The sequence below is a fragment of the Pan troglodytes genome, chromosome X (genome assembly GCF_028858775.2).
Source record: "Pan troglodytes isolate AG18354 chromosome X, NHGRI_mPanTro3-v2.0_pri, whole genome shotgun sequence".
In the NCBI taxonomy this organism is placed as follows: Eukaryota; Metazoa; Chordata; class Mammalia; order Primates; family Hominidae; genus Pan; species Pan troglodytes.
Window position 1 is genome coordinate 116,771,620 of NC_072421.2, and position 27,834 is coordinate 116,799,453.

Sequence of the window (27,834 nt, forward strand, 5' to 3'; positions counted from 1 at the left end):
ATCTGCATATCTGGCTTCCCTGCATAATGTAACATTCACCTTACTTCAGAGGGCCAAATTTATGCAAATCCTAGATCAAGAACAAGCATCCATACATTTCTTGCTGTTTCAGAAAGAGCTCTTTGAACCTGACAGACGCTTTCAGCTCTAAAGTTCCCAGATTTTACTCCAAGGTAGTTATGATACTTAGAGGCAGTTTGCTGTATATTTCACATGAAAATACAGTTAACTCTTGAATGATCAAAGACTGATTATTGAGGCCCCTACCTTCTCTGACTAGACTGTCCATCCCAAACCCATAATTGTTTTTGCACATTGTATAACTTGAACACTTCCACCCAGGGCTGAAGGAATTAGGTGAAATTCCATGGAGTCAATTTTGCTACCTCTTATTAGCACTGATAAAATGTGCTAAAGGGAGGATCATCTTAAATCTAAACATTATTTCGGTTTGTCCAAAATGAAAATAAAACTATGGTCTTTAGTCCCATGAACTCTGACAATGTCAGTTTCCACAAAATGGGAAAAGTTGCATAGAAATGATATTAAAATTAGGCATCTATATTTCCACAGAAAATGTTATTGTGGATGTGCAACATGCTAGCCAATACATGTGATAAATGAACAAAGAATATTCACTATGATAATTTTATTTTTAATATATCTGACAAATATGTATTCTCTAACAATGCAAATGAGAAAAGAGATCAGCAACATTAGTGCAAAGCAGCATACTGTAAGTAGGAACTTTCCCCCAAAGGTGGACTTATCAGCATTTATTTAAAAATGACTATTTTAAACAATTTTGCAACAAGTAAAAATAAGTTTATTTGATTCTTATTTTCAAAATTACCAGGTTACATGGCTTTCTACCTGAGAAATTTAAACAAATTGAAAGCACATTGACATATTTTTAGTTTTTTTGCATAACTACCAACAACTCATAAGAAAAACATGAAAATACCTTAAGACAAAGTTTAAAGCTCAGGCCCCTAATAGGACATAGAAAAAGATATGAGAAAACACTTTTGCACCACTTAGCACAACAAACAATAGCAGTGTTAATTAAGAAGGTGGTTACAATATTTTAGTTGTATTTTACTCCTTACTAAGCCATTCAATTAAAAAGTACAGGATAAGTTATCTTCCTCATTTAGGGCCTACCCACCAAAAAGGTTGACTCTTTATAAGACATATACAAGTCTACGGTTATACAAAATGTAAACATAAAACCAGTATTTTTACTTTCTTCTAAGTCCCAGGATGGTATTTAGCAAAAAAAAAAAAAAAAAAAAAAAAAGACAAAAATGTTACATAGAAATAGCACCGGTTCTATTACACATAAAAATTGCACATGCTGTATTCTGCAATTTATTTTTATGTCTCACTACTGAGCAGCAAACTGTTTTCATGTCTAAAAACTCTGCAAAGAAAAATCAAGTGACAGAACACAGTGAGATTTTTTTCAAAAAGCATAGCTGCTTCTCATTACAAACTCAATCTTTGTTTTAATGGCATGACACATGAAAAATTAAGAGGCAGGTTTTCGTCAAAGAAAAATAATACCTGGTTACTGAAAGTTGCCTGACAAAATACAAGCTGTTAGCAGTTCAAAAGGCTACTCTGGACAACAGTACTTTGAACATTAACAGTGAAGGCACTTGCCCCATAAGCAATGTTTTTCAGATTTGACAAGCCAAATCTAGTTTTGATGGAAGAGTCACTGGCTTGAAAGTGGAATTGAACACAAGGGAGCCAACAAATCATCCACTGGTTATTATCTTATTAATAATAAACATCATCTGCTATGGTACATTCATTTCTGACTTCTTGCATGTACTAACATAGCTCTATGATTAGAAGAGATCGATGAAACAACTTGTGGCTCTTCCTTCAGATAAATAAGATTTTGTAGCCCTTTCACATACCCGGTTGCTCAAAAGGCTGGTTATATGCACACATTGTGATATTCTGGGCAACCACAATGACTGGCATTCTACCTGGCTCTACCAGCTGGTACTTTTCTACAGAATGTCAAATTAAGAGTGTTTGAATGAATCATGTCACATCAAAGTGTTGCCCTTTACTGCTTCTGTGGATTAAAAATGACTTTTTCCTGTTGCTGACAGTCTCTAATCTCCTTAATGTCTTCAATTACCAGGTCAGGCATAGTTTTGTTGGAGAAAAAAAAGGTAATCGATTGCCCCTGAGGTCCTAAATGCAAGGTAAGGCAGAATTAATCAGCAGAGCTTTCTATAAAACATGCACTGCACTAAGATGTAAGTCTTCAAGAATCCATAAAATATTTCAATTTAAAAACATTTATGAAGTCAAAAACTAGTAGGTAAAAAGATCAATTGCTTATGTTGAGAGTTTACAAATCCTACACATATACATTTTTCCCTAGCTACAAAACTATAGGCTTTTCTCTTTACTCTTTTTGAAAACTTGATGGCATCACTGAGGATTGAGAAGAGAGGCACTTGTTACTGTTTAAAAAAGTTCAGTTTGGGGGATATTCAGTGACTTTACAAACTGATGTAATCCAGCCCTGAGTGAAAGGGTTACATAACCTGAAGTGGAATAGTCACAGCATCTTTTTTCAAGTGACATTATTGGTGCCCCACAATTTTTCAATATTTCCTTTTGCAAATTCCACTGGTTACATTACTTCAATCTTGCTGTTTTTCTAAAGTGGAAAGACATGGGGTTCTTAAAAAAAAAAAAACAACAACTCTGCTAATGGGTTTAAATACTATCCATTTAAACCTCAAAGGACAATCTGGACCACTTTTAGATTCTTCTTCCAAGACTTTGTCTTGAAAAAGACAACTCTTTGAGTATTTAAACGTAGTAATAAGATTAATTTTATCCTGGTGGGTGCTCATGCAACTCTTTAATGTCATGAAGAAGTCTATGTTCTAACTGTCGTCTCTTTTATCTACAATTATTTCTAAATAAAAGTCAGGAAAGTTTGTTGCTGCACGTGGTGTTTCTGACCAAATCAAAGAACATGTAAAAGGATCATTATTCATTCACTGCTGTCGTCTTTGGAGATAAATGACACTAAATGATGATGTTATGACACCTAAGGAGCCATAGAGGGCCATCTCAACCCCTCTCAATGTTAATCTGCTCCTTCACTGGCGTAGAAGTAAAGTTTTAGCTGAACCATAGAAATGTCTATCCTTGGATCAAGCAGCATTTAAAAGCTTGAGCAGGGTCAAATACAAATTATTATTTCTCTTGCCAAAGTTGAAAGCATAGGTCAAAATGACTCCAGGTGTATTGACAAGCTTTGGGAAATATAAAACACACAGGTTCTGAAGTTTTTAATGCTGCTGTCTTGCTGTGTAGTTGTTAATTACATGGCTACATTTGGTTTTAAATTTTCTTCTTGTAACACGTTTATTGTGAAAAAGGATACTCCTGATCTAAGTGGTCATCAAAACATTTAAAATTTAAAGAACCAGTGCAGTTTTTTCCTGAATAGCTTCCATAGTCAATATACTCCTGACCATTATGTCTATTATAGTAATAATCAGAATTGAACTTCAAATAGTTATAATTACATCCTCTAAATCTTGAATTCTGGTTATATTCTGACTTCCAAGGAGTCCCTCTTCTTCTGTGAAAATTACCAAAATAGAAAGACCTAGCACTTCTTGATGACATTACGGGCACCCGAGAGGGCCCATAGTTCACTTTCTGGTCCAATGTACTATCACTAAACCTCTTTAGATAACTGGAACTTGGTTCCTGGTAGTAGCCTTCATCAAACAAGTATTTGGGGGCTAGTTGTCCCTTCATTTGGCCATTGTTGTTTTCATGTCTAATGAAATGACTTTCACCCCTATGCCATGAACATATCCATCTCGGTTCATACTCAGACTTCCTACCTGGTGTCCTAAACTTGTAATTAGAGTATTTTTCCTCACCATCACGCTTCCACTTTGAAAAAAAGGTCGGCTGACTCGACCTTGTATTTCGTTTGCGAGTGATCATTTTGTCAGTGTCAAGAGGTTCTTTTTCTGAGAAACTATTAAATGTGGCCACAGATTTCTCTTTCTCCTCTTTGTTTATACTAAGGGTTTCACTGAAGCATTCAGAATCACTACTAATTTCCTCTAAGAAATCTGTCAACTGTAAACCTAAGCCTATTGACTCATGGGGTGGGGACACTTGGCTTTTCCTTGTGGATTTGGAATCTTCAATATGATAACTATGAGTCTTTTCCAACAGACAGCTGTTTCCATCAGTTGGGGACAGCTGACCACCAGCTTTATGGGCTGTCTCCTGGCAATGAGTTTCAAACCCATTAGTACATTCTTTGGCATAATCTACTTTTCCTCGTTTATGCTCAGGATCCTGAGTACAAATCTTTGATGAGTAATTATTTTCTTGAACCTGTTCTTTCCTTTCCAGGTTTTCTACTTGGCTCGAATTGATTGAGTGACGCCTACACTTTCTCAAATTAATCTGAAATCCATCTCCCTTAGCTTGGACATCCCTCTGCCACTGACATGTGCCTGCTACCTGACTTGTTTCTAGGCAGATACGAGTATATTGTGGAGGTTCATAATAATTGAAAAGATAGTCAAAAAATGCATCTGTTTCATGGATCTTAGGTTTCCTGCCTTGGCCTCTCCCAGATAATCTGGAACGGGATTCACTAGAACCGTGGTGGTCTTGATTTTCAAGAGACTGGCCTTCAATTATCGTAATCTCCAAGGAGTTATGCTTAAAAAACAAACTGTATTCATATTCCTCATCATCTAATAATATTCCAGCTCTCTGTTTTCTAGGGGAATACCTTAAATTTTCTTCCCCAAGGCAGTGGGAAGATTTCTGTAAGTGATCCCTAGTTGTTTTCTTCATTTTTTGTTTTTATTTATTGTCTGACTTGGCAACCTGATATTTTGACATTTCCTCTTGATTTTGAAGGTACAGAGTGTTTAGCTGTTCTTCCAGAGTTTTCAATGTGTTCCCTGGAGAGTCATTAGCTTTGGTGCCAATAATGTCGACTTCCTGTGGGTTAAACTGTGTGGATCCCTTCAAAGAAAAAGATTAAAAATCTCTCATGAAAAACTAAACAGATTAAAAAATTCCAAAGAAAAATTGTGCTTTCTGACATTGTTCTGAAGAGACTTCCAATACCTGGGATAGATCCAAATTAGGAACAATATTGCACTGAGGAAATAGAAGGCAAAATTAAATGTCTTAGTCTAATATGAACTGTTTTGAGTAGGTCTATGCCCATGCTTATGTGAGAAGGCACCACACTTTACATAGCCTTCAAAGCACATGACTCTTTTTTCACTTGTTTGAAAATCAATAAGCCTGATGTTCCAGGTATTGTGCTAGGAGCTGGAGATACAAAGAGGAATAAGAAATTATCTATAGCCCTCCCAGAAAAATCCCAGTACAAGAAAAGACTGACAGGTGAATGGTATATCTAAAAGGGTCCACTAGCTTAAAAGATAAACAGTCTTTCTTTTCATACCAGCCTCTTACTGTGGACTGCAGGTAAGGCTGTCTCCGAGTTCCCTCCCCATTCCCCTGTGCTCAGTAAGAAGCAAGGTAGCAAGTAGCAAATGTGGCCGTGATCGTGGTTCTATCTGCAATCATGTCTGCAGTGCTATCTGCTCTCCATAACTGCACAGCAGGTGAAAGGTGCTGCCCACAGGCCCCACCCTGCTGGAGGCTTTGTACTGTGCTCTCACTGACACCTGACACACATCAGAGCACAGTGCCTACACACTACCTGGGATTAGAACCTGGGACTGGATAATGGGTATTAGTATTTACGAGGCCAAGAATCAGACACCACACACATCGAAAAAGATAGATTCTTTAGGAGTCACCCTCAGAGGTCATTAAGGAAAATGAAAAGAGATCCAGCTAGCCTTATTATCAATAAAAATGTGACATTTTTCTGATCCTAATTTCACTAAGTTTGATTGTCCACACTAATGAGAAAGAGGTCAAGATTGCAAATATACATAAAAGTAACTCTGTGTAATCCTAATGGCATTTACTATTCATATTTTAAAACACTGAATATGGATTTTTAAATGAACACTTTGGTAGCTTTTCTGGCTTTTAATCCAGGACATCTGCAGAATCTGGCTATCTTTAGGAGGTCAGGAAGGGGGAGAAACACCTTCCAAAAATGAAACTCTCCAAACATAACAATTGCTCTGTGAGGTGAGAAATTTCTTATCAAATAGTTTAAGACTAGACTATCACGAGCTTGTTACAAGGCTCAAGACTCTACCAAACCTACTGCAGATGAGTGGAAAAGTAAAGTTAATAACACCTGACACCCACCCCCCATCCGTTTCTTCCCTCTGGCATTTTTCTGTTACATCCATTAGGAACTTAGAAAAGTAGACACATTAGCTAAATGCTCTGGGTAATACTGTCCTGAAGTTTAGAGACACAAAGAGAGAGAGAATGAGAGAGAGAAAGAGAGAGAGAGTCAAATGGAAGGTTGGGACGCAACTCCTTTAGAGAATGTGGATATCCCTTTTGTAAATCTATCAGATTGTTAGAGGTGAGCCTATTTAAAATAAGCCCCAGTGGATGCAATGAGTCTTCCATGGAGTGAATTTTCAATAGGCCACTGCTCAAATGCAAAGGTAATGTCTCAGAAAGGTGAGTACCTACCAAACTTGAAGAACAATTCGGCAATAGCCTTCCTGAAATTTTCCTCAGGAGTACCCTTAGGAACCGAAGTGCCTCAACTCACCTCTGAGCCACTAGGTACTTCCTCTCCTCCCACTCTTCTGAAGAGTCTGGCTCTTGAGGTGCCTCAGCTTTGGCTTTGGGCTTCTGTTTCCTGTGCCGGTGTCTGTCTCTTTCCTTCAGGGCTTGTCTCCTTACCCTGGCCTTCTTCCTCTTTACTCGGACTTTTTGCTCATCATCTTTTCTTTTTCTGGACAATGATTAAGATTAAACCACTCAGAAGGTATTTATTAGGCATTTGATCTCCTCCCTCCCTCCCACTGCCAAGGAAGAACAGATCATCTCAGCTTCCAGGAATCCACCACTGTTAACCCCAGTGCCTAACATAGACAATTATAATAAAAAAAGAAAACAAAACAAAACACTGTTAAGCACCAGTCAAGGGGAAAGACACATCATTTTCTTAGTCAAATAGAAGCTGTAAAGGAGGCCTTCTGCAGAGATAGAGTATCAAATAAAGAAGGCTACAGAATTCAAAGGAGGGGCCTTTAGCCCCCACATTCTCAAACCACAAGCAGGGATCACAGAATCCAGCTTTCATGGAGACTATTTCATTTTTCTTGTGAATAAAACCTATGAGTTGGTTTCAAACAGACAAATAAAGGTGAGTCAAAATACTCAGAAAATCTTCAGGGTAAGAACTGGTCCTTGGTACATATTACTTAACACAGCACACTATCAGAAAAACATACTGGCTTAGAAGAATATGGGCTTTTTTTCTGCTGTTTTCTGAAAATTAAAACTGTCTTGGTTAGGCCCTTATGGGAACGTGGGGAAAGGGAAAGAAGGGACAATTACCTAAGTCAGAACTTAGCCAAAACTCAGAGGATTATCTAAATTGGATGTTTAGCCTGGATTTGGGGGGGACTAGTTCTATTTACTAGGCTCAAGCTCTGGCCAAGTTTCACAGACATGACCTCAAGTAATTCCTATCACTCCACTAGCCAAAAAAGTAAGGGACACATGGAAGGGTATTCTTTATCTCCTTTTTTTTTGAGACAGAGTCTTGCTCTGTCACCCAGGTTAGAGTGCAGTGGCACGATCATAGCTCACTGTAGCCTCAGACTCCTGGGCTTAAGTGATTCTCCCGCCTCACCCTCTCGAGTAGCTGGGACTACAGGCGTGTGCCACCACGCCTGGCTAATTTTTTTTTTTTTTTATTTTTGTAGAGACAGGGTTTCCCCGTGTTGCCCAGGCTGGTCTTGAACTCCTGGCCTCAAGTGATCCTCCCACCTCACCCTCCCAAAGTGCTGGGATTACAGGCGTGAGCCTGCTTATCTCCTTTTCTGAATGGCTACAATTTATATGAAAGAATAAAAGAATAAACATGCATGAGGAAGGGCCAGGAAGTAAAATTAATTTTCAAAGCTCTGTAGTTTTGGCTCAACTGTACTCGACTGGCAACCTTTGGCAATCCAATAGCCCCTTCTAGACTCAAACTCCTGAACTGGACGTCAACGATAAGCTCAAAGAAATAAATACAAAGAGGCCGGGTGCGGTGGCTCACACCTGTAATCCCAGTATTTTGGGAGGCCATGGTGGGCGGATCACCTGAGGTCAGGAGTTCGAGACCAGCCTGGCCAACATGGCGAACGAGAAAAATACTCCCAATCAATCCATGCCTTCTTGCATACAAGTTAGCTTGGTTATTGAACATTTTAAGAAGAAATTCCATCCCAGCACTAAATTCTTAAAAATTTTAAATTAGTAGGCTAGGTAATTTTGATAATATTTGGTAAACTGGTAAAATTCTTAACTTGGCAGGCTAGGATTTTTACTATAAAAGTTTCTTGTCCCTTTTTAAAAAAATCATTTCTTTCCAGACATCTTAATCTAGCTAGTTCCATCATTCCTCATTATTTGTCCTCCCTGACAAACATTTTTTTTTGAAGTCTCTTGTTTTCAACAGTTTTGCCATTTTGGTTTTGTAACAGCACAGTTGAAAGACTGTAGCTTTCAGTGGCGTTTTCCAATCTGCTCCAATTCTTGCCCCCCATCTCAATGTTATCTACCAAGTCTGGCTGTTCATCCAAAAGGATTAATCCATAAATCAAAGAAAAAAAATCTTTGTTAAAGTTGGTCCACACACCTTTCAGCTACTTCCTCTTCTCTTTTCTTTTTTCCTTTCTTCTTCTAGTTCTTGTAATTTTAGCCTTTCCTGATTTCTCCTCCTTATAGCTCCTTCGCTGAAGTGCTTGGTCGTATCAGACGTAACCTGCTCCAAAACAATTCAAAGTTTCATTAGAAAAGTTTGCCAGCTGGCTGGGTACGTCCCAGGTCAGAGAGATAAAACTAAGATGGTACATGGTAATTCAAAATCAATTGAATTCAAAACGTCCTCACTGCATCCCAGTACTCATATTCCTACTGCTTCTCAGCCACCAGCCAAACAGTACTCGTAGGCTTGAGGATTTTCTTTGGCAGAACCCTTGAATAAGTATATCAAATCATCACCTTAACTTTACACAATTTTACTTGTCAGTCGTACCTCAATAAAGCTGTTTAAAAAAAAAAAACCCTGAGGAGCTTACTTTACATATGGTCATAGACACCATCACAGTGCCATCATAGGCACAGGCTGAGAAATGTCAATATATTACTTCTGGTTCGTTAAAAAGATCAAATGAGCTAATGTATTTTTTTAATCATCAGAAACAAAAATAATCAGAAGTGTGTGTGGTGCAGGGGGAGCAAAGATGCACAAAAACTAACCTGATGAGAGAGAAGATCTATCATGATTAGTAAACAACTTTTCAAATCTTTGAAATAAAGTGAAAATTAGATTGAGATACTACAGAATAGTATAAAATAGGTTAAAATTTTTGGTTAACCAAATCACAAGAAAATTATAACCAGACACTGGACAGCGGGAAGTGGTCTCTCATCTTGTGGTAATGTTTTATTTATTTATTTATTTATTATTTATTTATTTGTTTGTATTTTGAGATAGGTTCTTGCTCTATCTCCCAGGCTGGAGTGCAGTGGCACGATCTTGGCTCACTGCTACCTCTGCTTCCCGGCTCAAGCGATCTTCCAGCCTCAGCCTCCCAAGTAGCTGGGACCACAGGCAAGAGCCACCACACCTGGCTCATTTTGTACTTTTTGTAGAGATGAGGTTTTGCTATGTTGTCTCAGAGCTCAAAATGATCCGTCTGCCTCGGCCTCCCAAAGTGCCAGGATTACAGGTGCAAGCTACCGCACCCAGCCTAATTTTTTATTTTTTAAGCTGAGCAGTGGTACATGGGTGGTCATGACAGTATTTGCTATATCATTTGCCTGACTGAATAGCTCATAATTTAAAAATATACATTTTAACTTAGCTAGCTACATATACACACATGCACATACACACATGCACACACACACACACACACTCATACACTGGAAGCAGAAAGTCCAAATTCATGCTAAAGACTGATTTACAGAAAAAGGAGAGTTTAGTTGCATCTTTTCCACTGCTGGGTTAAAACTTCAAGAAGGAGATGACGAAAGTATGTAGACATCAATGAGATGACATGATGGAGTAGACAGGCTGATTTTGAAAGTAAAGAATCCAAGTTTGTTAGGATTATGTTTAGCAGTTTATCTGAGTCTCACTCTTTCATCCAGGCCTGCGTGCAGTGGTGTAATCTCGGCTCACTGCAACCTCCACCTCCCAGGTTCAAGCGATTCTCATGCCTCAGCCTCCCAAGTAGCTGTGATTAAAGATGTGTGCCACCAGGCCTGGCTAATTTTTCTATTTTTAGTAGAGACAGGGTTTTGCCGTGTTGGCCAGGCCAGTCTCGAACTCCTGACCTCAAGCAATCCACCCGCCTCAGCCTCCCAAAATGCTGGGATTACAGGCGTGAGCCACCACACCTGGCCTCCATGTGGTTTCAAACTGCATGTATTCCTCTCTTCCTCTCTCTCAGCAACTTGTCAAATATAATAAGCATATGAGATAATTCCATAGGGGCCATGAAGAATTCTTTAATGCCCTCAAGTAGTTGAGACAGAACCTCAGATTATAAGAACCATCACTTTAAAGTCATAGCTGGCAGCATGCCTGATAGCACAAGAATGAGTGTTCAAATCAGGATTTTTTTCTTCCTAAACATCCATTTATTAAAAATAATAAAAGTCTTTATATATTAGTTATTGATCAGAGCCTGGTAGGGTCTAAGAAAATTTATTCTAGATGCTTCCTTCCAGCTTTTATTCAGGATCACCTGAACAGTGGAAAATAAAAGAAACTCTGGCTACTTCTTACCTTAATGTTACATGCCAGAGCTTTCCCATCATTTCCTTTAAGCATCAGTTTCATTCTTCAAAGGGACTCCATGGCTTTTACAAAGTCAGTTGCCTCTTGTTACTGTATGAATGCCTCAAATGTCTGTAAGCCAAAGCTAAAACCCCCAAAGCTCCTGTCAGTCATCACTTCTCTGTAGGGGCCAAGCATAAGGATATCCACATTCTTGATCTTCCCAAAACTTTCAAAGACTACCCAAAGGATCTCTTCACATGGCTTCTCTTTGCTAGAACATTTAGGTGCAAACCATTTACAGGGCAACTCTTCAAAACATATGGAATCTGGGCTCTTCTCCTGCTCTTCAGCCCCATCACTCAACGAGGGCTCTTTTTCCTTGGGGAAGTGCTCCCATTCTCCCTGGGCATCTGTAGCCACTACTTTTAAGTGTTTTTTCAAACCATTTAGCTTGATAATCTTCCCATGTAACTTTGCCTTCAGGATCTGAACCAAACTTCGGGTTTCAGCCTCACCCTCCAATTGAATGAAGTCCTTTGTACTCTTGGAGAGCTGAACTGTGGTGAACTGGTCAGGGCAAATCAGGCTCTTCAGCTGGTCAAGAACTTCCCAGTTAGAGAAGGGCCTTACAGGTTCTAGACTCCCTGGAAGCAATATGTTGATCAACAATTTTGCTATGGGCTTGAGGTAGAGGTGCTGAGCTGCACAGAGCTCTGTTGCCTCAGAGTTATCATACACCACTGTGACTGTCATGGTGTCCTCAGACCACCTTAGAGAGCGAAAGAGAAAATTTTGATACAGATGGAGTAATACACAGATTTGGATTGTGAAATGGTGCTGGCATTGCTGGACTTAGAACAAATTGATAAGGAAAGCTATACTACAAGCAGAATTAAAATAATATCTTCTGATTCCTGGAACTAATAAGTTATTTCAGCAGGGCTTCAGAATACAAGGTTAATACAAAAAAGTCAATAGCCTTCCTATATAGCAGCAACGAACAAGTAGAACTTGAAATTTAAAACTCAATACCATTTACATTAGCACACAAAACAATGAGATACTTAGTTAGAAATCTAACAAAATATGTACAAGATCTATACAAGGAAAAGAAAAACTAAATATGTGGTCCACGAATAAGAAGACTCAAGATGTCATTTCTTGCCAACTTGATCAATAGATTCAATGCAATCCCAATCAAAATCCCAGTGAGTTATTTTGTAGATATTGGCAAACTGATTCTAAAGTTTATATGGAGAGGCAAAAGATCCAGAATAGCTAACTCAATATTGAAGAAGAACAAAGTTGGAGAACTGACACTATCCAAAATCAAGACTTACTATAAAGCTATAGTAATCAAGATAATGGTTTGGTAAAAGAAAAGACGTATACATCCATAGAACAGAATAAAAAGCCCAGATAGGCCCACATAAATACAGTCAACTGATCTTTAAAAAAGAGGAGCAAAGACAATTTAACAGAGCAAAGATAGTCTTTTCAAAAAATGGTGCTGGAACATTTAGACATCCACAAGACCTTGCGTATTGCAATGACTTTTTAGATGTAACACCAAAGGCACATTCTAGAAAAGAAATAATTGATAAGCTGGATTTCATTAAAATTTAAAATTTCTTCTCTGCAAAACACACTGTCAAGAGAATAAAAAGATAAGCCACAGACCGGCAGAAAATATTTGCAAAAGATATGTCAGATAAAGAACGGTTATCCAAAATATACAAAGAACTCTTAAAACTCAACAATAAGAGTACAGTCTGATTTTAAAATGGGCCAAAGCCCTAACAGACACCTTCCCCAAAGAAGAAATATCAGCAAAAAAGCATATGAAAAGATGCTTCACATCATACGTCATCAGGAAAATGCAAATTAAAACAACAGTGAGATACCACCACACACCTATTAGAATGGCCAAAATCCAGAACCCTGACCACACCAAATGAGGTCTCCTTAAGGAAGAAGCATCACAATGAGCATGTGGTACAACAGAAACTCTCATTCATTGCTGGTGGGAATGCAAAATGGTACAGTCATTACAGAAGACAATTTGGCAGTTTCTCACAAAACTAAACATACTTTTGCCATATGATCTAGCAATGCGCACTCCTTGTTATTTCTCCAAAGGAACTGAAAATTTATGTCCAAACAAAAACTTGCATATAATGTTTATAGCAGCTTTATTCATAATTGTCAAAACCTGGAAGGAACCAAGATGTTCTTCAGTAGGTGAATGGATAAATAAACCGTGGTACATCCAGACAATGGATTATTATTCAGCCCCAAAAAGAAATAAGCTATCAAGCCATGAAAATACGTGGAAGAAACTTAAGTGCATATTCCTAAGTGAAAGAAGCCAATCTGAAAAGGTGACATACTATATGATTCCTATTATATAACATTTTGGAAAAGGCAAAACTATGGAAACAGTAAAAAGATCAGTGGCTGCCATGAACTAGAGGGGAGGGAAGGATGAATAGGCTGAGCACAGAGGATTTTTAGGGCAGTTGGAGCTATGCTGCATGATACTGTAATGATGGATACATGTCATTATACATTTGTCCAAAACCACAGAATGTTCAACACCAAGATTGAACCCTAATGTAAACTATGGACTTTGGGTTATGATAATGTGTCAATGTAGGTTCACTGATTGTCACACCTATAACCACTCTGGTGGGAGACGTTAATCATGGGGAAAGCTGGGCATGTGTAGGAGCAGGAGTATATGGGACCTCTCTACCTTCTGCTCAATTTTTTTCTTTTTTCTTTTTTTTTTTTTTTTTTTTTTTTTTGTTCTGAGAGGGAGTGTCGCTCTGTCGCCTAGGATGGAGTGCAGTGGCGTGATCTTAGCTCACTGCAACCTCCGCCTCCCAGGTTCCAGTGATTCTCCTGCCTCAGCCTCCTGAGTAGCTTGGATTACAGGTGTGCACCACCACGGCCGGCTAATTTTGTGTTTTTAGTAGAGACAGGGTTTCACCATGTTGGCCAGGCTGGTCTCGAACTCCTGACCTCAGGTGATCTACCCACCTCAGCCTCCCAAAGTGCTGGGATTACAGGCGTGAGCCACCATGCCAGGTCCCTTCTGCTCAATTTTCTTGTGAACCTAAAACTTCTCTAAAAAATAAAGCCTATTAAAAATAATAATATCTGTTCTATAAGGGAAAAATAATAATAATATGTAATATTTATTTAATAATATTTAATGTTTTTTAGAGTTTTCAAAGAGTATATACTATGTCTCAGTTTCCTTAACCATAAAATAGAGATAATAAGATTTGGGGGAGAATTAAATGAGTGCGTACAGGTGAAATCCTTAGAATGTGCCTGGCACACAGGAAGTTCTCAATAAACATAAGTTATAATATTATCTATTAGTGGTAGTAGTCTTACTTTATCTCATTTGATTTATGAAGCAACCCGTGAGTAGCCTGCCTGTTTTACAGATGGGGAAATTCAGACAGTTTCAGGAAAAATTAAATGACTTGCCCATACATTGAGAAGCCAAGATTTTCTAAATCTCTAATCTATTGTACAATTGATCTTAAATGTAAAGTTCCATTAAAAATCTGCTGGGGATGGTACACAAACAGGGCAAGGGTGGCACATTAATGAACATGCACCGAACATACATAGAACTTATAGTTCTAATCCATGCACCTGACTTAGCATCCCTTGTCCACATTGGTTTCCAAGTCTAAAATGGACATATCTACTCTTGTTCCTCCAGTCTGTTGACTTTAACTAAATTGATCTCTAAGTTAAAGTTAAGAAGAAACAGCCTTTTCTAATGAGTGACAAAGTGAATTTGCCCTCTACTTGGGGACTGGAAAAACCCCAAAACATGAGTGCTTCCTGTTTACTTCATATTAACAAACTCTTTGAAGCAGTACTAAGGTGAACAAGATCACTAATGCTGGGAATTAGAGATTTAAGCTTCTATTTGCTTACTTTAAATGGCACTTCCTAATAAAGGAGTTTTTTTCTGAGCAGATATATTCAGACTCTATGTCACCAGAGTTTCTCATTAACGTCAACTTTAGGGAAATTTAGACCCAAACATATATGGCCAGATGACAGAAATTCTAACACAAAATTTACTGCGAAATCTTGGCTAACTTTATAGGTACAGAATTATTTAATAACTACCCTTAAAGGACAATCCAAGTTAACTTCCTTTAGAAGGCAAGGTTTGTAGAGACTGATTTTATAAAAGGTCATCAAAAGCAGTATCTAAGATACTATGTTCTAGAAACCCTTATGACAGCAACACTGAAATGGGATGATATGAGAAGAAACATGTTTTCTTTCTCCAAAAGCATTATCTATGTAGCAAAATGGAAAAAATCCAGTTAGTTTGCTGCAATTTGCAATAAGAGTCAACACTAAGCCCCCTCTAGGAGAAAAATTAATGTGATATTCAATTAAGATATACTGAACTCTAAAATTTATTTATAACCATTAGGTATTTATTTATACAACCTAATATAAAGCAATAGTTTTTTTTTAAAAAAAATTCCAGAAAATATTCACCCAAAACAGAATTACTCTCTTCAAAGTAATCAGGTTTGTCAAGCTCTCCACTTGCTCCAGCAATACTGCCTTTGTTTAAAACACTGTAGAATGCTTCTCTTGGATTGATTTCAAAGCCTGGGTTACATTATTTTAAGTAGCTTCATGGAGGCCAATTTCTAAATTCCTTTATCATGGATTTGATATTTAGAAATTATCACAAATTATGTATAATCAAGAATGTTGGATAAAATGGATGACTATAAGAACAAACTGATTTTCCCAAGAAGACCCAATTGTTTTTGAAAAATAAAAAAAATAAAAAACTGACCTCCTTTAAAATCCTCACAACTTAAATTCCTGTTTCCCAAGGATAAAAATGACAACAAACTGAGGCATTTGTTCTTCTCATATCTTTCACAGTGGTTCACAGGCTTTAGATCTTAAAATTGAATGTCAATAAATATTTCATCTTAAATTACTCTCCCAAAATAGAGGGCTAATTCTCTAATTTTACTTTTAAAAAATATTGAGGACCTAGTATGACCAAGAAGTAAGCTTTTTATATACGGCATGGCTTCATTGCTATAGAAGTGTCATTGGCAACTTCTTCTAAGTCATTAAAAATTAACTAGCATAGTGACTGGTACATAGGTGCACAACAACCAACTCCCATTGTGATGCTTCTTCCTTAAGGAGACCTCAAGTCGAAAGCTAATAAAAAATATAGGAGAAGAAGGAGGAGGAAGAGGAGGAGGAGAAGGAAGGGAACAGAGGGAGGGAGTAATTTTATTTTTGGATATTTAATGAGTACAAGTGCAGATTTCTTACATGCATATATTGTGCAGTGGTGAAATCTGGGCTTTTAGTGCACCCATCACCTGAATAGTGCACATTGTACCCAAAGGGTAATTTTTCAATCCTCACCTCCCTCCCACCCTTCCACCTTTTGGAGGTAGCGAGGGAGGTAGGGAGCCAGACAGTGGATCTGTATTTACTGACAAAAAAGGATGCCTGTGATAGTTTTTAGGGAAAAAATAAAAGCAAGTGACAGAATAATAAAGTAACATATGATATTGCTCTTATAAAAGTAATATAAACACACATGGCCATGCACACAGACATAATATATAATGTCTGGAAGAATATACATCAAATTGTTAACAATATTTCCCCTAGAAAATGGATTGGGACTATAGGAGAAGAATAAACTTTCCCTTTTTACTAAATACTTTGTACATTTCCTTTTTAAAAATTTATTTTTATATATTTAGAGAGTACAAGTGCAATTTCTTACATGCATGTATTGTGCAGTGGTGAAATCTGGGCTTTTAGTGCACCCATCACCTGAATAGTGTACATTGTACCCAGTGGGTAATTTTTCAATCCTCACCTCCCTCCCACCCTCCCAGCTTTTGGAGTCTCCAATCTATTATTTTACTCTATATGCCCATGTTGTACATTTCTTAATGCTTCAGTTTTTTAATGTTTACAATAAGAATGTATTAATTTTGTACTTTGTTTAGTTAAAAAGAGGAACTTCAGATGATAATAACAAGCTACTAAAAGGAAGCAATTTATAACCGCTGACACCAACTTGTCCAGAAAAGGGTAAAAAAAACAGATTAATACAATAGCAACTCCCTTCACCCACCAAAAGCACCCCTCTGTCTGCCATCTCTGTAAATGCCTATAGGCATTTGAACCCATAGTCAAAGTTTGTGTGAGTCACGATAGAAGCCCGGGAGATCAGAACAGGACTTTGAATATCACAGGCTCACTTGGCAATTGCAATACTAGCTACACAATGGGCTGCAGAACTTATCTTTTAGAACTGCTTTATTGAGGCAAAATTAATATATAATAAACTACAGATTTCATAACATAAACTACACATGTATCAAAACTGTATGTTTTGATAAATTTTGACATATGTATACACACCTATGAAACTATCACTGCAATCAAGGTAGTCAAAATACCCATTGTCCCTCCACATTTCCTCCCTACCCTCATCAATCACTGATCTAGCTGCAAAATATTTTGTTTTGAGACAGGGGTTTGTTCTGTCCCCCAGGCTAGACTGTAGTTGTGCAATCAAGGCTCACTGCAGCCTCGACTTCCTGGGCGTTAAGCCATCCTCCCACCTCAGCCTTCTGAGTAGCTGGAACTACAGGCACGTGCCACCACGTCTAGCTAATTTTTTATTTTTTGTAGAGATGGGTCTCTCTATGTTGCTGAGGCTGGTCTCAAACTCCTGGGTTGAAGCAATCCTCTCACCTCTCTCTCCTCAGCTTCCCAAAGTGCTGGAATTACAGGCGTGAACCACCACTCCTGGCTTAGCTGCAGCGTTTAACTCATAAATGATAATTTATAACACAGCAAAAGCAAACAGATGTTTTTGGAAAATACTCAACTAGTCCAGGCATGGTGGCTCACGCCTGTAATCCTGGCACTTTGGGAGGCTGAGGCAGATGGATCACCTGAGGTCAGGAGTTTGAGATCAGCCTGGCCAACGTGGTGAAACCCCGTCTCTACTAAAAATACAAAAATTAGCTGGGCGTGGTGGCGGGCGCCTGTAATGCCAGCTACTCGGGAGGCTGAGGCAGGAGAATCACTTGAACCTGGGAGGCGGAGGTTTCAGTGAGCCGAGATTGTGCCACTGCACTCCAGCTTGGGAGTCAGAGCGAGACTCTGTCTCAAAAAAACAAAAAAAGGATTGTCATTTTCTCCCCTACACAATCCTTGTTTTTAACCCTGTTTAAGCCAAATACACAAAAACATAATCTATGCTTAGTTATTATACTGTAGATATAGTTATGTATTTTATGCATATTTATATATTCATCAAAATATACATACCAAAATGTGTGGAATCACTAAGATCAAATTATTAGGCTTTGACTTAAAACTGACTCTTTAAAACAACTTAATTTGTCTCTAATTTCCCTTTTAATTAGCCTGTGCTTCAATTGACAGTAAAGGTAGAATTCATTAATAACTTTCCCATCATTTTCACCAATCACTATTATATGCATAGATTAATTTATTAAACAAAGTTTTAGGAGCCTAGATAAACCAAGCCTTAATGGCAAGAAATGCCATAATCATGACCTTCACAAATTATCAAAAAGTCAAATTTTAATAAATATTTCTAGTATTCCCATATTCTATTGTGTTCACCATAACCTCCCCAATCCTCCCCACCCACATGCACATATCTTTCCTTTAGCCTTATGATTAAAAGCAACACTACTGAGATGACTTATTCTTTAGTATCTTTGCATAGGAAAATGGGAGCTCCTCTAACCTTAAAAAATTATAGTTATTTAATAATGTTTACACAGTGTGCATTCTAGCAGTATCTTGTGTACGTAGCTTCACTAAAACATTTCACTCAACATGTTCCCAATGCCAAAACATTTCTGGGAGATTCTCAGAGAACACGGTCACCTCATCTTCCTTGCCTCTATATCTCGTAGCAAAGCTGATTGAATAACAGTAGGATAAGGGAATAGAGAAAAGGAAATAGACTGGAGATGTTGTCACAAGCCTAAAATGTTTATTTTAACCAGCAGTGAAACCTCAGTAAATTCTGCACAGTCTGCATCCTAAGACATTCCAATATCTTCTCCCGTTTCAGGAGATACTGGAGAGATTCGCCTAATATATCTCAGGATTTTTAGATCAGAAATATAACTTGAAACTTTAAAAGCACTTGAGTAATCAGCAAAGTAGCCACCTATTCATTCTCTCTTGCTTGTTCTCTCATAAATATTTGCTGTCATAGTGTTAGAAAGGCCATTTGAATGAGGTACTTAAAAAAAAAGTGGAAAAAATAGGACCATCTATGCAATCAATATCCTCTTTCAAAGTAGCTCTTTGCTGCCTTTCTTTTTTCTCCAGGCTTTTGAATTTTAAGGTTAGTCATTTTGAAAACATTTAAGATGTATGCAATTATACAACATATTTATGGAAATAGCAGGGAAGCCAGAATTTATTTGGGTCAAATTAACCTAGCCAATTTTCAATTTTCTGGCTACTACAGAATCCCAGTATATCTTGACCAAATAAAAACATTCCATGGTTCTTCAGTCAAGATGCCACGCATGGACGTTCAAGTATTCTGACACGCCATTAGCCCAACAACATTTTAAAACTGAGGCTGACCATATGCTCTGATCTTGAATAATTTAAAAATCACATCATTAAAATGAGTGGCACTCAGTTTTGCAATAATAAGAATATAGCCAATATATGGCCCGACAAATGACCGAATTCCAAAATTAAAATGGTCTGGGCTTATGGGGGCACTGGGGGCTTTCTGGGCAGAATGGAAGGGATTTTTGGAGATGCACAGCCATTTGGCAATGATAAATTTGCAACAATGAAATATTAGAGTCCTACTGAGAGAGAATCTCTTCTACCACCATTCAAAGAAAATCAGCTCGAAGGCAGAATTTAGTATGTGGAATTTTGATCCTGAAATGAAGAAAGCTGGATTCACATTAATTTAACTCTGAGCAACTTAATTTCCTGTTTTCTTTTCCTTGTGTTAAAACATCATCCTAAAGTTTCCATATGTGGTAATGTTTGTGGAAGCAAAGTGTTCTGAGTGTTTCTGAGGCTAATAGAAAATAAATTAGCCTGAAGAAAAGTCTTGTGTTGGCCTTTCTGTGCAAATGCATTCACATAACTAACTCTAAGCTAGTGTGTATAGGAGTCATTCCAAGATAACAAGGGAAGAAGCTATTTTTAAAAACCTGCACAGAGCAGTCAGCAGACCTATCTGACCAGTCCTTTGGTCTTTTGCCCCTTCTTCTGCACCAGGAACATTTTTGTTGAAGAACACCTCTCTCCAGACACCTCCAGCCAGGAATGCTGCTTTATACCTTGGATTAATAAACAATGCTACTGAAGAAGACTCACTGCTTTCTCTTCTCATGAAAAAAAAAAAAAAGCTATCAGGGAATTAAAGGAATGTGGCTGAGTATCTTCCATACTTTTGCCTCAATCATTGAATAATCAGAGTATTATTTGTGGGAAATGCGTATCATGAGGTTGCCAGTGTTTTGCTTCTCAGTTGTATTTCCACAATCTGAAAATTACCAGCAAAATTCCTGCCCACCAGTCGCCACCTACAGGTCAAAAGCAACCTTCACACGGGACCCTGCTTTGCACTATTACACAGTTTTTGAGAGTAACAGTACTTCCCAACCTTTTAAAAATCCCAAGGTAAACTTGTTTGAATACAAGTCCCACAGAATAGGATATTATCCAATACCTCGTGCTGAAAATGTGATCAAGGGAAGAAAGACTGGAGAAGCCACAATTCACTTGAACTCTTCACAGTGGACCAAAATGAAGTTATGGCATCCTAACCAGGGAATAGTGCCAGAGAGAAAAAGGTACAAAGTCAAAAGCGAATGAAATTATTTTAAAATTAAGACAACTGTATATTAACAATATTCAGCATGAACAGCATGTAAGATTTACACCATTGTATATACCATCATGATCTGATTTTTGCACCTGTTTTATTAGCAATTCCAGATATTGATATGGTCAACACAATTCCTCATTTTTCATGCCTATAGAGAGTTTCTCTTGAAATTCTGTACAATTACAATGTGTCAATAAAAATTAAATGTTGTTAAAAAAGAAATTCTATATAGAGAAAAATTCTATAGAAACTCTATACTTACTATATATTTAGTTGGATATTCTCCCTGGGGATTTGTGTCTTCAATTATTTTTGAAAGAGCATAACTCTTTCCAAAAGAGTACTGCCACTACTCTACACTACTATTATGAGAACGAGTGCTACCATGGAAATCTTTGTGTAAATTAATTAATTAATTAATTAATTTATTTATTTATTTATTTATTTTGTGACAGAGTCTCACTCTGTTTCACAGGCTGGAGTGCAGGGGCATGATCTCAGCTCACTGCAGCCTCTGCCTCCCGGGTTCAGGTGATTCTCATGCCTCAGTCTCCAGAGTAGCTGGGATTACAGGCACATGCCACCACGCTCGGGTAATTTTTGTATTTTTTTGGTGGAGATGAGGTTTCGCCATGTTGGCCAGGCTTGTCTCGAGCTCTTGACTTCAAGTGATTCGCCCGCCTTGGCCTCCCAAAGTGCTGGGATTACAGGTGTGAACCACCGTTCCAGGTCTTATGTAAATATTTTTTAAAAGCCAATTTATTAGGCCATCAGCATTATTAACATACTTGATTCCCCTGCAGTCCTGATCACATTGGATCATTATCATTTTTATTTCTGTTACCTTTATTAGTATAAAATGACAACTTAAAGCAGCTTTAATTTGCATTTAATTTTATGTAGGCTGTAGTTCCAGCCAACTTTTATATTGATATTCAACTGCCTATTCAATGTCTCCAGTTGAATGTATCATTGGCATCTCAACCTAACAAGTGCATCAGAGCCCTTAATTTGCATCTCCTAAACCTGTCCTCCACATCACACTTGCTCCCCTGATTCCCAGTGATTCCCAGCTCCCTAAGTAGAGCCACCCTGCACCCAGGCGCTTAGGCTCAAAACCTAGGAGTTAATCCTTCCAAAAGTCTTTTTGACTCCACCTTTACCACAAATCCCAAATTCATCTCCATCTTCGCTGCTACCCCCCAGTCCAGGCCACTGTGATCTCTCACCTGGATTACTGCAACAGCCTCCTAACTGGTCCTTCTTCTTCCATCCTTGCCCCTACAGAGTCTACTCTACACAACAGCCAATGTCATATTTTTAAAAACCTAAATCAGATCATGTCACTTCTCTGTTCAAAACCCTCCAGCAGCATCTCATCATGTTTTGAATGAAATCCAAACTACTTACCTTCAAAACATGGCCCCCGCCCACCTCTTTCAACTCAGCTTTTTACCCTTCTCCCTTATTACCCTTGTTCTCTCCATCTCACCCCACTGGCCTTTTTACTGCCCCTCAAATGCATCAGGTTCACTCCTCAGGCCTTTGCTCTTGTGGTTCCCTCTACCTGAAGGGTTCTCCTTCAAGATTTTCTCATGGCTGGCTCCTTCACTTTGCTCTCATTTGACTTGAATGTCACCTCCTCAGAGAAGCCTGCCCTAAACACTCTCTGAAATAGCACTGCTACCACCCCTGTGACTTGGTAGCCTATCATACCATTTTATTTTCACTGTAACACAGAAACCATCTGATCATCCTGTGTCATTGTTAACATTTTATTTTTAATCTGCATCTGTCTGGTTCACCATTATATCTTTAGAGCCTAGAACAGTACCTAACATATAGTAGGAACTTAATAATGCTAAATCTTATGTAAAACAGAGACTTTGCGCAATAACTACATTTAAAAGATGTTACTTCCGGCTGGGCACAGTGGTTCATGCCTGTAATCCCAGCACTTTGGGAGGCCGAGGTGGGTGGATCACAAGGTCAGGAGTTCGAGACCAGCCTGGCCAACATGGTGAAACCCCGTCTCTACTAAAAATACAAAAATTAGCCGGGCGTGGTGGTGCACGCCTGTAATTCCAGCTACTCAGGAGGCTGAGGCAGGAGAATTGCTTGAACCCAGGAGGCAGAGGTTGCAGTGAGCCGAGATCGCACCACTGCACTCCAGCATGGGTGACAGACTGAGACTCTGTCTCAAAAAAAAAAAGTATTACTTCCCTACTTAAAATACTAATAACAGCACCTAAAGACCCACAGTGAAATGATAATGCAGACTTGCTTGTTCTTTTGGACTCCTAGACCTATTAACATTAATCAGTGAACATTGAGATTAATTTAAGTGTACCTACCAAGCACCTTTAAGACAGTTTGGGGACCACAGTGAAGAGTCACCCTCAAACAACTGAGTCTAGAAAGGGAAAGAAACTGAGACAATTAACTGGAATCTAAGGAAGAAAATGGTGAATGTCAGGAGAGACATTTGGTAGTTTGGGCTACAGACAAGCAATAATGGTTTTAACATTCTTTCACATGAGTGTTAAAATTCCTGAGAATAGGCTACAGTCATGTTTAAGTGTGTCAGTATTGCTCCCTTCAAGAGTGTTGGGACATGCATAAAAATAGTTGTACCTGTCACAATAACTAGCATAGGGAGGACACCACTGCCATTTTGTGAGCAAGGGGCCAGCGATGCTAACTGCCCTGAAGTTCCTAAACAGACCTGCACAACAAAGAACTCCCTACCTCAAATGCCAACACAGAGTGGCTTATACCTGCCCATCTAAAACATATGGACCACTTTCTGGGACTCCAGATTAATATTTTTAACATGCTATCTTTTAGGTAGTCACTTCGGGGTTTCCCCCCCCCCCGATTTTTTTTTAAATCTTTTTGGCCCAGATGCTATACACATCAACTATTCAGCAAACAGAAAATCTGAGTGCAAGCAAAGGATGAAGAACAGCAAGGCCCACCAGAATGTCTCTTTGGGGCCCTAGCACAGCGGGCTTTCAGCCCCAGGCCCAAAGAAAGCTACTATCTATGGATAATGCTCCACAATGAGGTCCACAGCATTCCTGTGTGTTAAGATTATTCACCCTTCACAGAGACAGTTTCACTGCATGTCTGACAATTTCCTAATTACACAATAAGACAAGAAGCTAATCCTGAGTGTGAAACTTCCCAAGTGGGGGCTTGTTTCCCTTGAGCAGTGGCCCAGGGCCTACAGGATTAGGCAGGTACTGAGCACGGGGGCTGGGGACTGGGTAGGACCATGGGAAAGCAGAGCACCTGCCCCTTGCTAAAGAAGTCAGTTCTGCACAGCTTTGCCCTCCACAAGTGAAATGCAGACCAGACCTTCCAGCATTTCAAGATAAGCTGGAAATCCTGATCCTTACTGAGTTCTTTTGCTTTTTCAACATTGACCACTAATTCAATTGCTTTTTCAAATCCTGTGCAGGCCGCAGCACACTCATCTAAGGCTGAGTTTGACCCAGGGCCCCTAGCGTGTTCCTTCTGCACACTGCACCCAGGAATCTATTTGGTTGCACATGTCTGCTACTCTGTAGGGGTTCAGGAAATCCAAAAACAATGTCTAAATGTGCTACCATTGGGTAAGGTTCTCAAGAATGAGAAATGAGAATGAGGATGAGAGAGGCACATGCTGGTCACACCAGGTGACTGATACTGCCTTTGCCATGCTCTTCCTTGCCCCCAAATTCTCAACATCCCCCACTTCTTACTGCTTCAGGTAACAGTTTCCCTTCAAAGGTCTCCAAAACATGATCCTACCCACCTTGCCAGCCCTATTTTCACCACACCCGTGTGTCCATCCTCCATTCTAGTTGGGCCAGTCTTCCTTGAGTTCCTTTAAAGATGTTGATCCCCTCAGCCAAATATCCCCTCTCCTCATCTAAAGCCTACTCACCCTTCAAAACCTTGCTCCATTTCACCTCTTTTATGCAACCTTCTCTGTGACAGTAAAAACCAAAATGCTTTTGAGCTCAAGGTCTGGTGTCAAGCAGATCTGGGTTCAAATCCCGCCTCTGCCACTGACCAGCTTGGTGACATCCTTGGGCATGCTACCTAACCTCTTTGAGCTTCAGAAGATGATAATAGTGCCTACCTTACAGGTGGGATTAAATAAAATGATGTGGCCAGGTGCAGTGGCTCACGCCTGTAATCCCAGCACTTTGGGAGGCTGAGGCAGGTGAATCATTTGAGGTCAGGAGTTCGAGACCACCCTGGCCAACATGGTGAAACCCCATCTCTACCAAAAACACAAAAATTAGCAGGGTGTAGTGGCCTGCACCTTTAATCCCAGCTACTCGGGAGGCTGAGGCAGGAGAATCATTTGAACCCAGGAGATGGAGGCTGCAGTAAGCCGAGATCATGCACTGCACTCCAGCCTGGGTAACAAGAGTGAAACTCTGTCTCAAAATAAATTAATTAATTAAAATGATCCAAGTAAAGTACTTAACTTCCAGTAAGTGTTCAGTAAATTTTCATTATTATTATGACTACCAAATTTTCACTGACCTTCCTCTTCTTCTGCAAGTGCTCCAGCCCTTGCGCTGTCTCTTCTGAGCAAAGGGCAACTAGATTCCATGATGTCCACATTTGCTCTGTGCCCCAGGCATTAGCCTGCCTCAGCCCACAGCTTGGTTTTATAGCTTCTTAAAGTGCCAGAAGCATGTTGGATACAACATAGAACCCACAGACCCAAGTGTACACTGAATCAGAGAGTTGGACAACTACCAGCGCCCTGGCTCTGAAATAACTCAGCAAAAGTCTCTCTCTCTCTAGCAAAGGTAGGAATGCATGCTGGGAAGATAAACTGCTTCACTGTTTGGAATAAGTCTCTCTCTCACACACGCATCACCACCACCACCACCACCACCACCACCATTATCATCTCCATGTTCTCTAACCTCTGTACCTCGCCTTTCTTACTGTGGGTATAGAGATGACACATAAAGCCAGCAAAGGCCACTCTCTTCACGTAAGTGTATGATGGGAACTTGGACAAACAGGCTGCACTGCAGGTATACTCTTTGTCTGGAACAAAATGGAAAGCCACTACAAAAGCCAAGGTGGACTCTGCAGGCCCTGTCCCCCTCCTGCCCAATGTTACTCCACCTCAAGTCAGCCCCATCCATCCTGATGTGTGTGGCAGCTGGGATCCCCCGGGCACCTTTGCCAGCAGGCCTATTCCACTAGTCACTTTCCTCTGTGCTCCACAAGGGTTGAAGGAAAAATGCCTTCATGGAAGTTACTCCATGCTTCAAGTTACTCCATTCTTTGAAGGCCTCCCCCAGCCTCTCTCCCCTCCCCCCGCCTCTCTCCCCTCCTCCCAAAAAACCAGAGCACAGAAAAATGTAACTGCTGGAATGTCACATGCTTCAAAAGGCAAACAAACAAAAAACCAGAATTTGAGAGGTCCCAACATATTTTTCCAAAAAATGGTTTTCTCAGCATGAAGAACGAGCCCTACCGATTGCACTGCACAAGTTTACACTCTCAACAGCATGAAGTTCCAAGGTTAGATCAGAGACAGGCCGGAAAACAGGGCGAAATGGGCATGATCTTTGAGATCATATTCTCAATCTAGAAAAGACACCAAGAAGAGGCCCAAAGGGTAACCAGTTTCCCATACTGGAACCCAGCGTTCCAATACACGTTTGTTACCCCCTCGGAGTTAGCAGCACTAGAAAGTTCTGCCTCCTGTAATGGTCGACTTTAAATAAAAACACAAAAAGCAGGAGACCAAAAGGCGGCACGGGTCCCAAGGACCACGACTATGATTTCCCCCTGAGCGCGGGTATGGCATGCATATCCTACAGCATGGGCCTCCCCAACTTGATTCTTCCCCTCGCCTCTCGGCCCACCAACCCAAGCTCAGGATCTTGCATCCCGAAAGCGTTGTGGGTGAGCAAGCCACAGTCAGATTAAAACGGTCTTAATCCACCCCGCCGGAAACCTCAAGCCGAGACTCAGAATCTCTTGAGAAGTCCCTAAAGCCAAGGACGAGGGTCATCAGGGGGCGGCAGCGGCAGAGCCCTGCTAATGATGGGCACTTGGCGTACCGGTCGAGCAGGAGAGGGCACCTTCAGTTCCCATTAGCGGGATGTCACTGCCAACGTGCCTCAGGGGAATGCCTCGACCTTCGCCCGACAGCGGCCTGGGTGAGCCCTCGAGTGGGTTCCGGTGCGCTCCCTGGCTCGGCGGGGTCTCGAGTGAGGGGAGAGTGGACCTGGAAGAGCCTAGGCGTTACTCTGGAAAACGTGACTCTGCTGGGGCAAGCGGGGAACTCGGGTCTCTTGCGCAGCCCCTCCCCAGTCCCCACCGAAGGCCCAGCGTGGCTGCCTTCTCTGAGGACAGAGCCCAGGGCATTTACCGGGAGCTTCAGGAACCGTTCGTCTCTACTCCAGGATCCGGTAGGATAACGGGACTGCCGCCGCCGCCGCTGCCGCCGCCGCCAATGTCTATGCCGCCGTCGTCGCCTCCCTCTCACCGCCGCAGTCGCAACCGTCAGCGGTTCCAGTCACCCCGTGCGACTGTCGCTCGCGAGGCCAGCTGTTGAATGGCTCGCGTCGAGCTCACCGCGCGCAGAAGTGTCCTCGCTAAGAGGGCAACGCTGGCGCGCGACCCGGTGCCAATGCCCCGTGACCTCCTCGATCCCCTGAGGCTCTGGCGAGCTCACCGCGGCTGCCTAGTAGCTCGCGACTGCGGGTTCGTCTGCCCGCGCGCGGGCTGCCCTCAGAGCTCTGCCGCGCTGGCGGCTCGCCCTGAACGCAGGCAAGACCAGCGGCAATGATGGACTCTTCCCGCCCCTGGATTCCCCCAGGGCCAATCGCCTTCTCCTGAGGAGCCC

At 40.3% G+C, this 27,834-nt stretch overlaps 2 protein-coding genes across 3 annotated transcripts; both read right to left on the bottom strand.

Annotated features, from left to right (window-relative positions):
• Positions 1-638: 638 nt before the first annotated feature.
• LOC100615064 (A-kinase anchor protein 17B) lies at positions 639-27,767 on the bottom strand. Of its 2 annotated transcripts, XM_054676294.2 has the most exons (5): positions 27,358-27,519; positions 20,799-20,891; positions 8,837-8,962; positions 6,752-6,937; positions 639-5,052 (listed from the first exon to the last, which is right to left on the bottom strand). In XM_054676294.2, exon 5 carries the CDS (start codon positions 4,876-4,878, stop codon positions 3,409-3,411), a length of 1,470 nt encoding a protein of 489 aa, XP_054532269.1. In that variant the 5' UTR covers positions 4,879-5,052; positions 6,752-6,937; positions 8,837-8,962; positions 20,799-20,891; positions 27,358-27,519; the 3' UTR covers positions 639-3,408. The 2 variants fall into 2 exon arrangements, with proteins under 2 accessions (XP_054532269.1, XP_024208910.1); XM_024353142.3 differs by lacking the exon at positions 20,799-20,891 and having other exon boundaries at positions 27,358-27,767.
• Positions 11,013-11,804, bottom strand: LOC112206851 (A-kinase anchor protein 17B-like). The gene has a single exon (XM_024353143.3). The coding sequence runs from the start codon at positions 11,741-11,743 to the stop codon at positions 11,096-11,098; it is 648 nt and encodes a 215-aa protein (XP_024208911.1). The 5' UTR covers positions 11,744-11,804; the 3' UTR covers positions 11,013-11,095.
• Positions 27,768-27,834: the final 67 nt, after the last annotated feature.

Excerpts from the sequence above, each read along its gene's own strand:
- LOC100615064 (XM_024353142.3), bottom strand. The coding sequence starts at position 4,878 with ATGAAGAAAACAACTAGGGATCACTTACAGAAATCTTCCCACTGCCTT.
- LOC112206851 (XM_024353143.3), bottom strand. The coding sequence starts at position 11,743 with ATGACAGTCACAGTGGTGTATGATAACTCTGAGGCAACAGAGCTCTGT.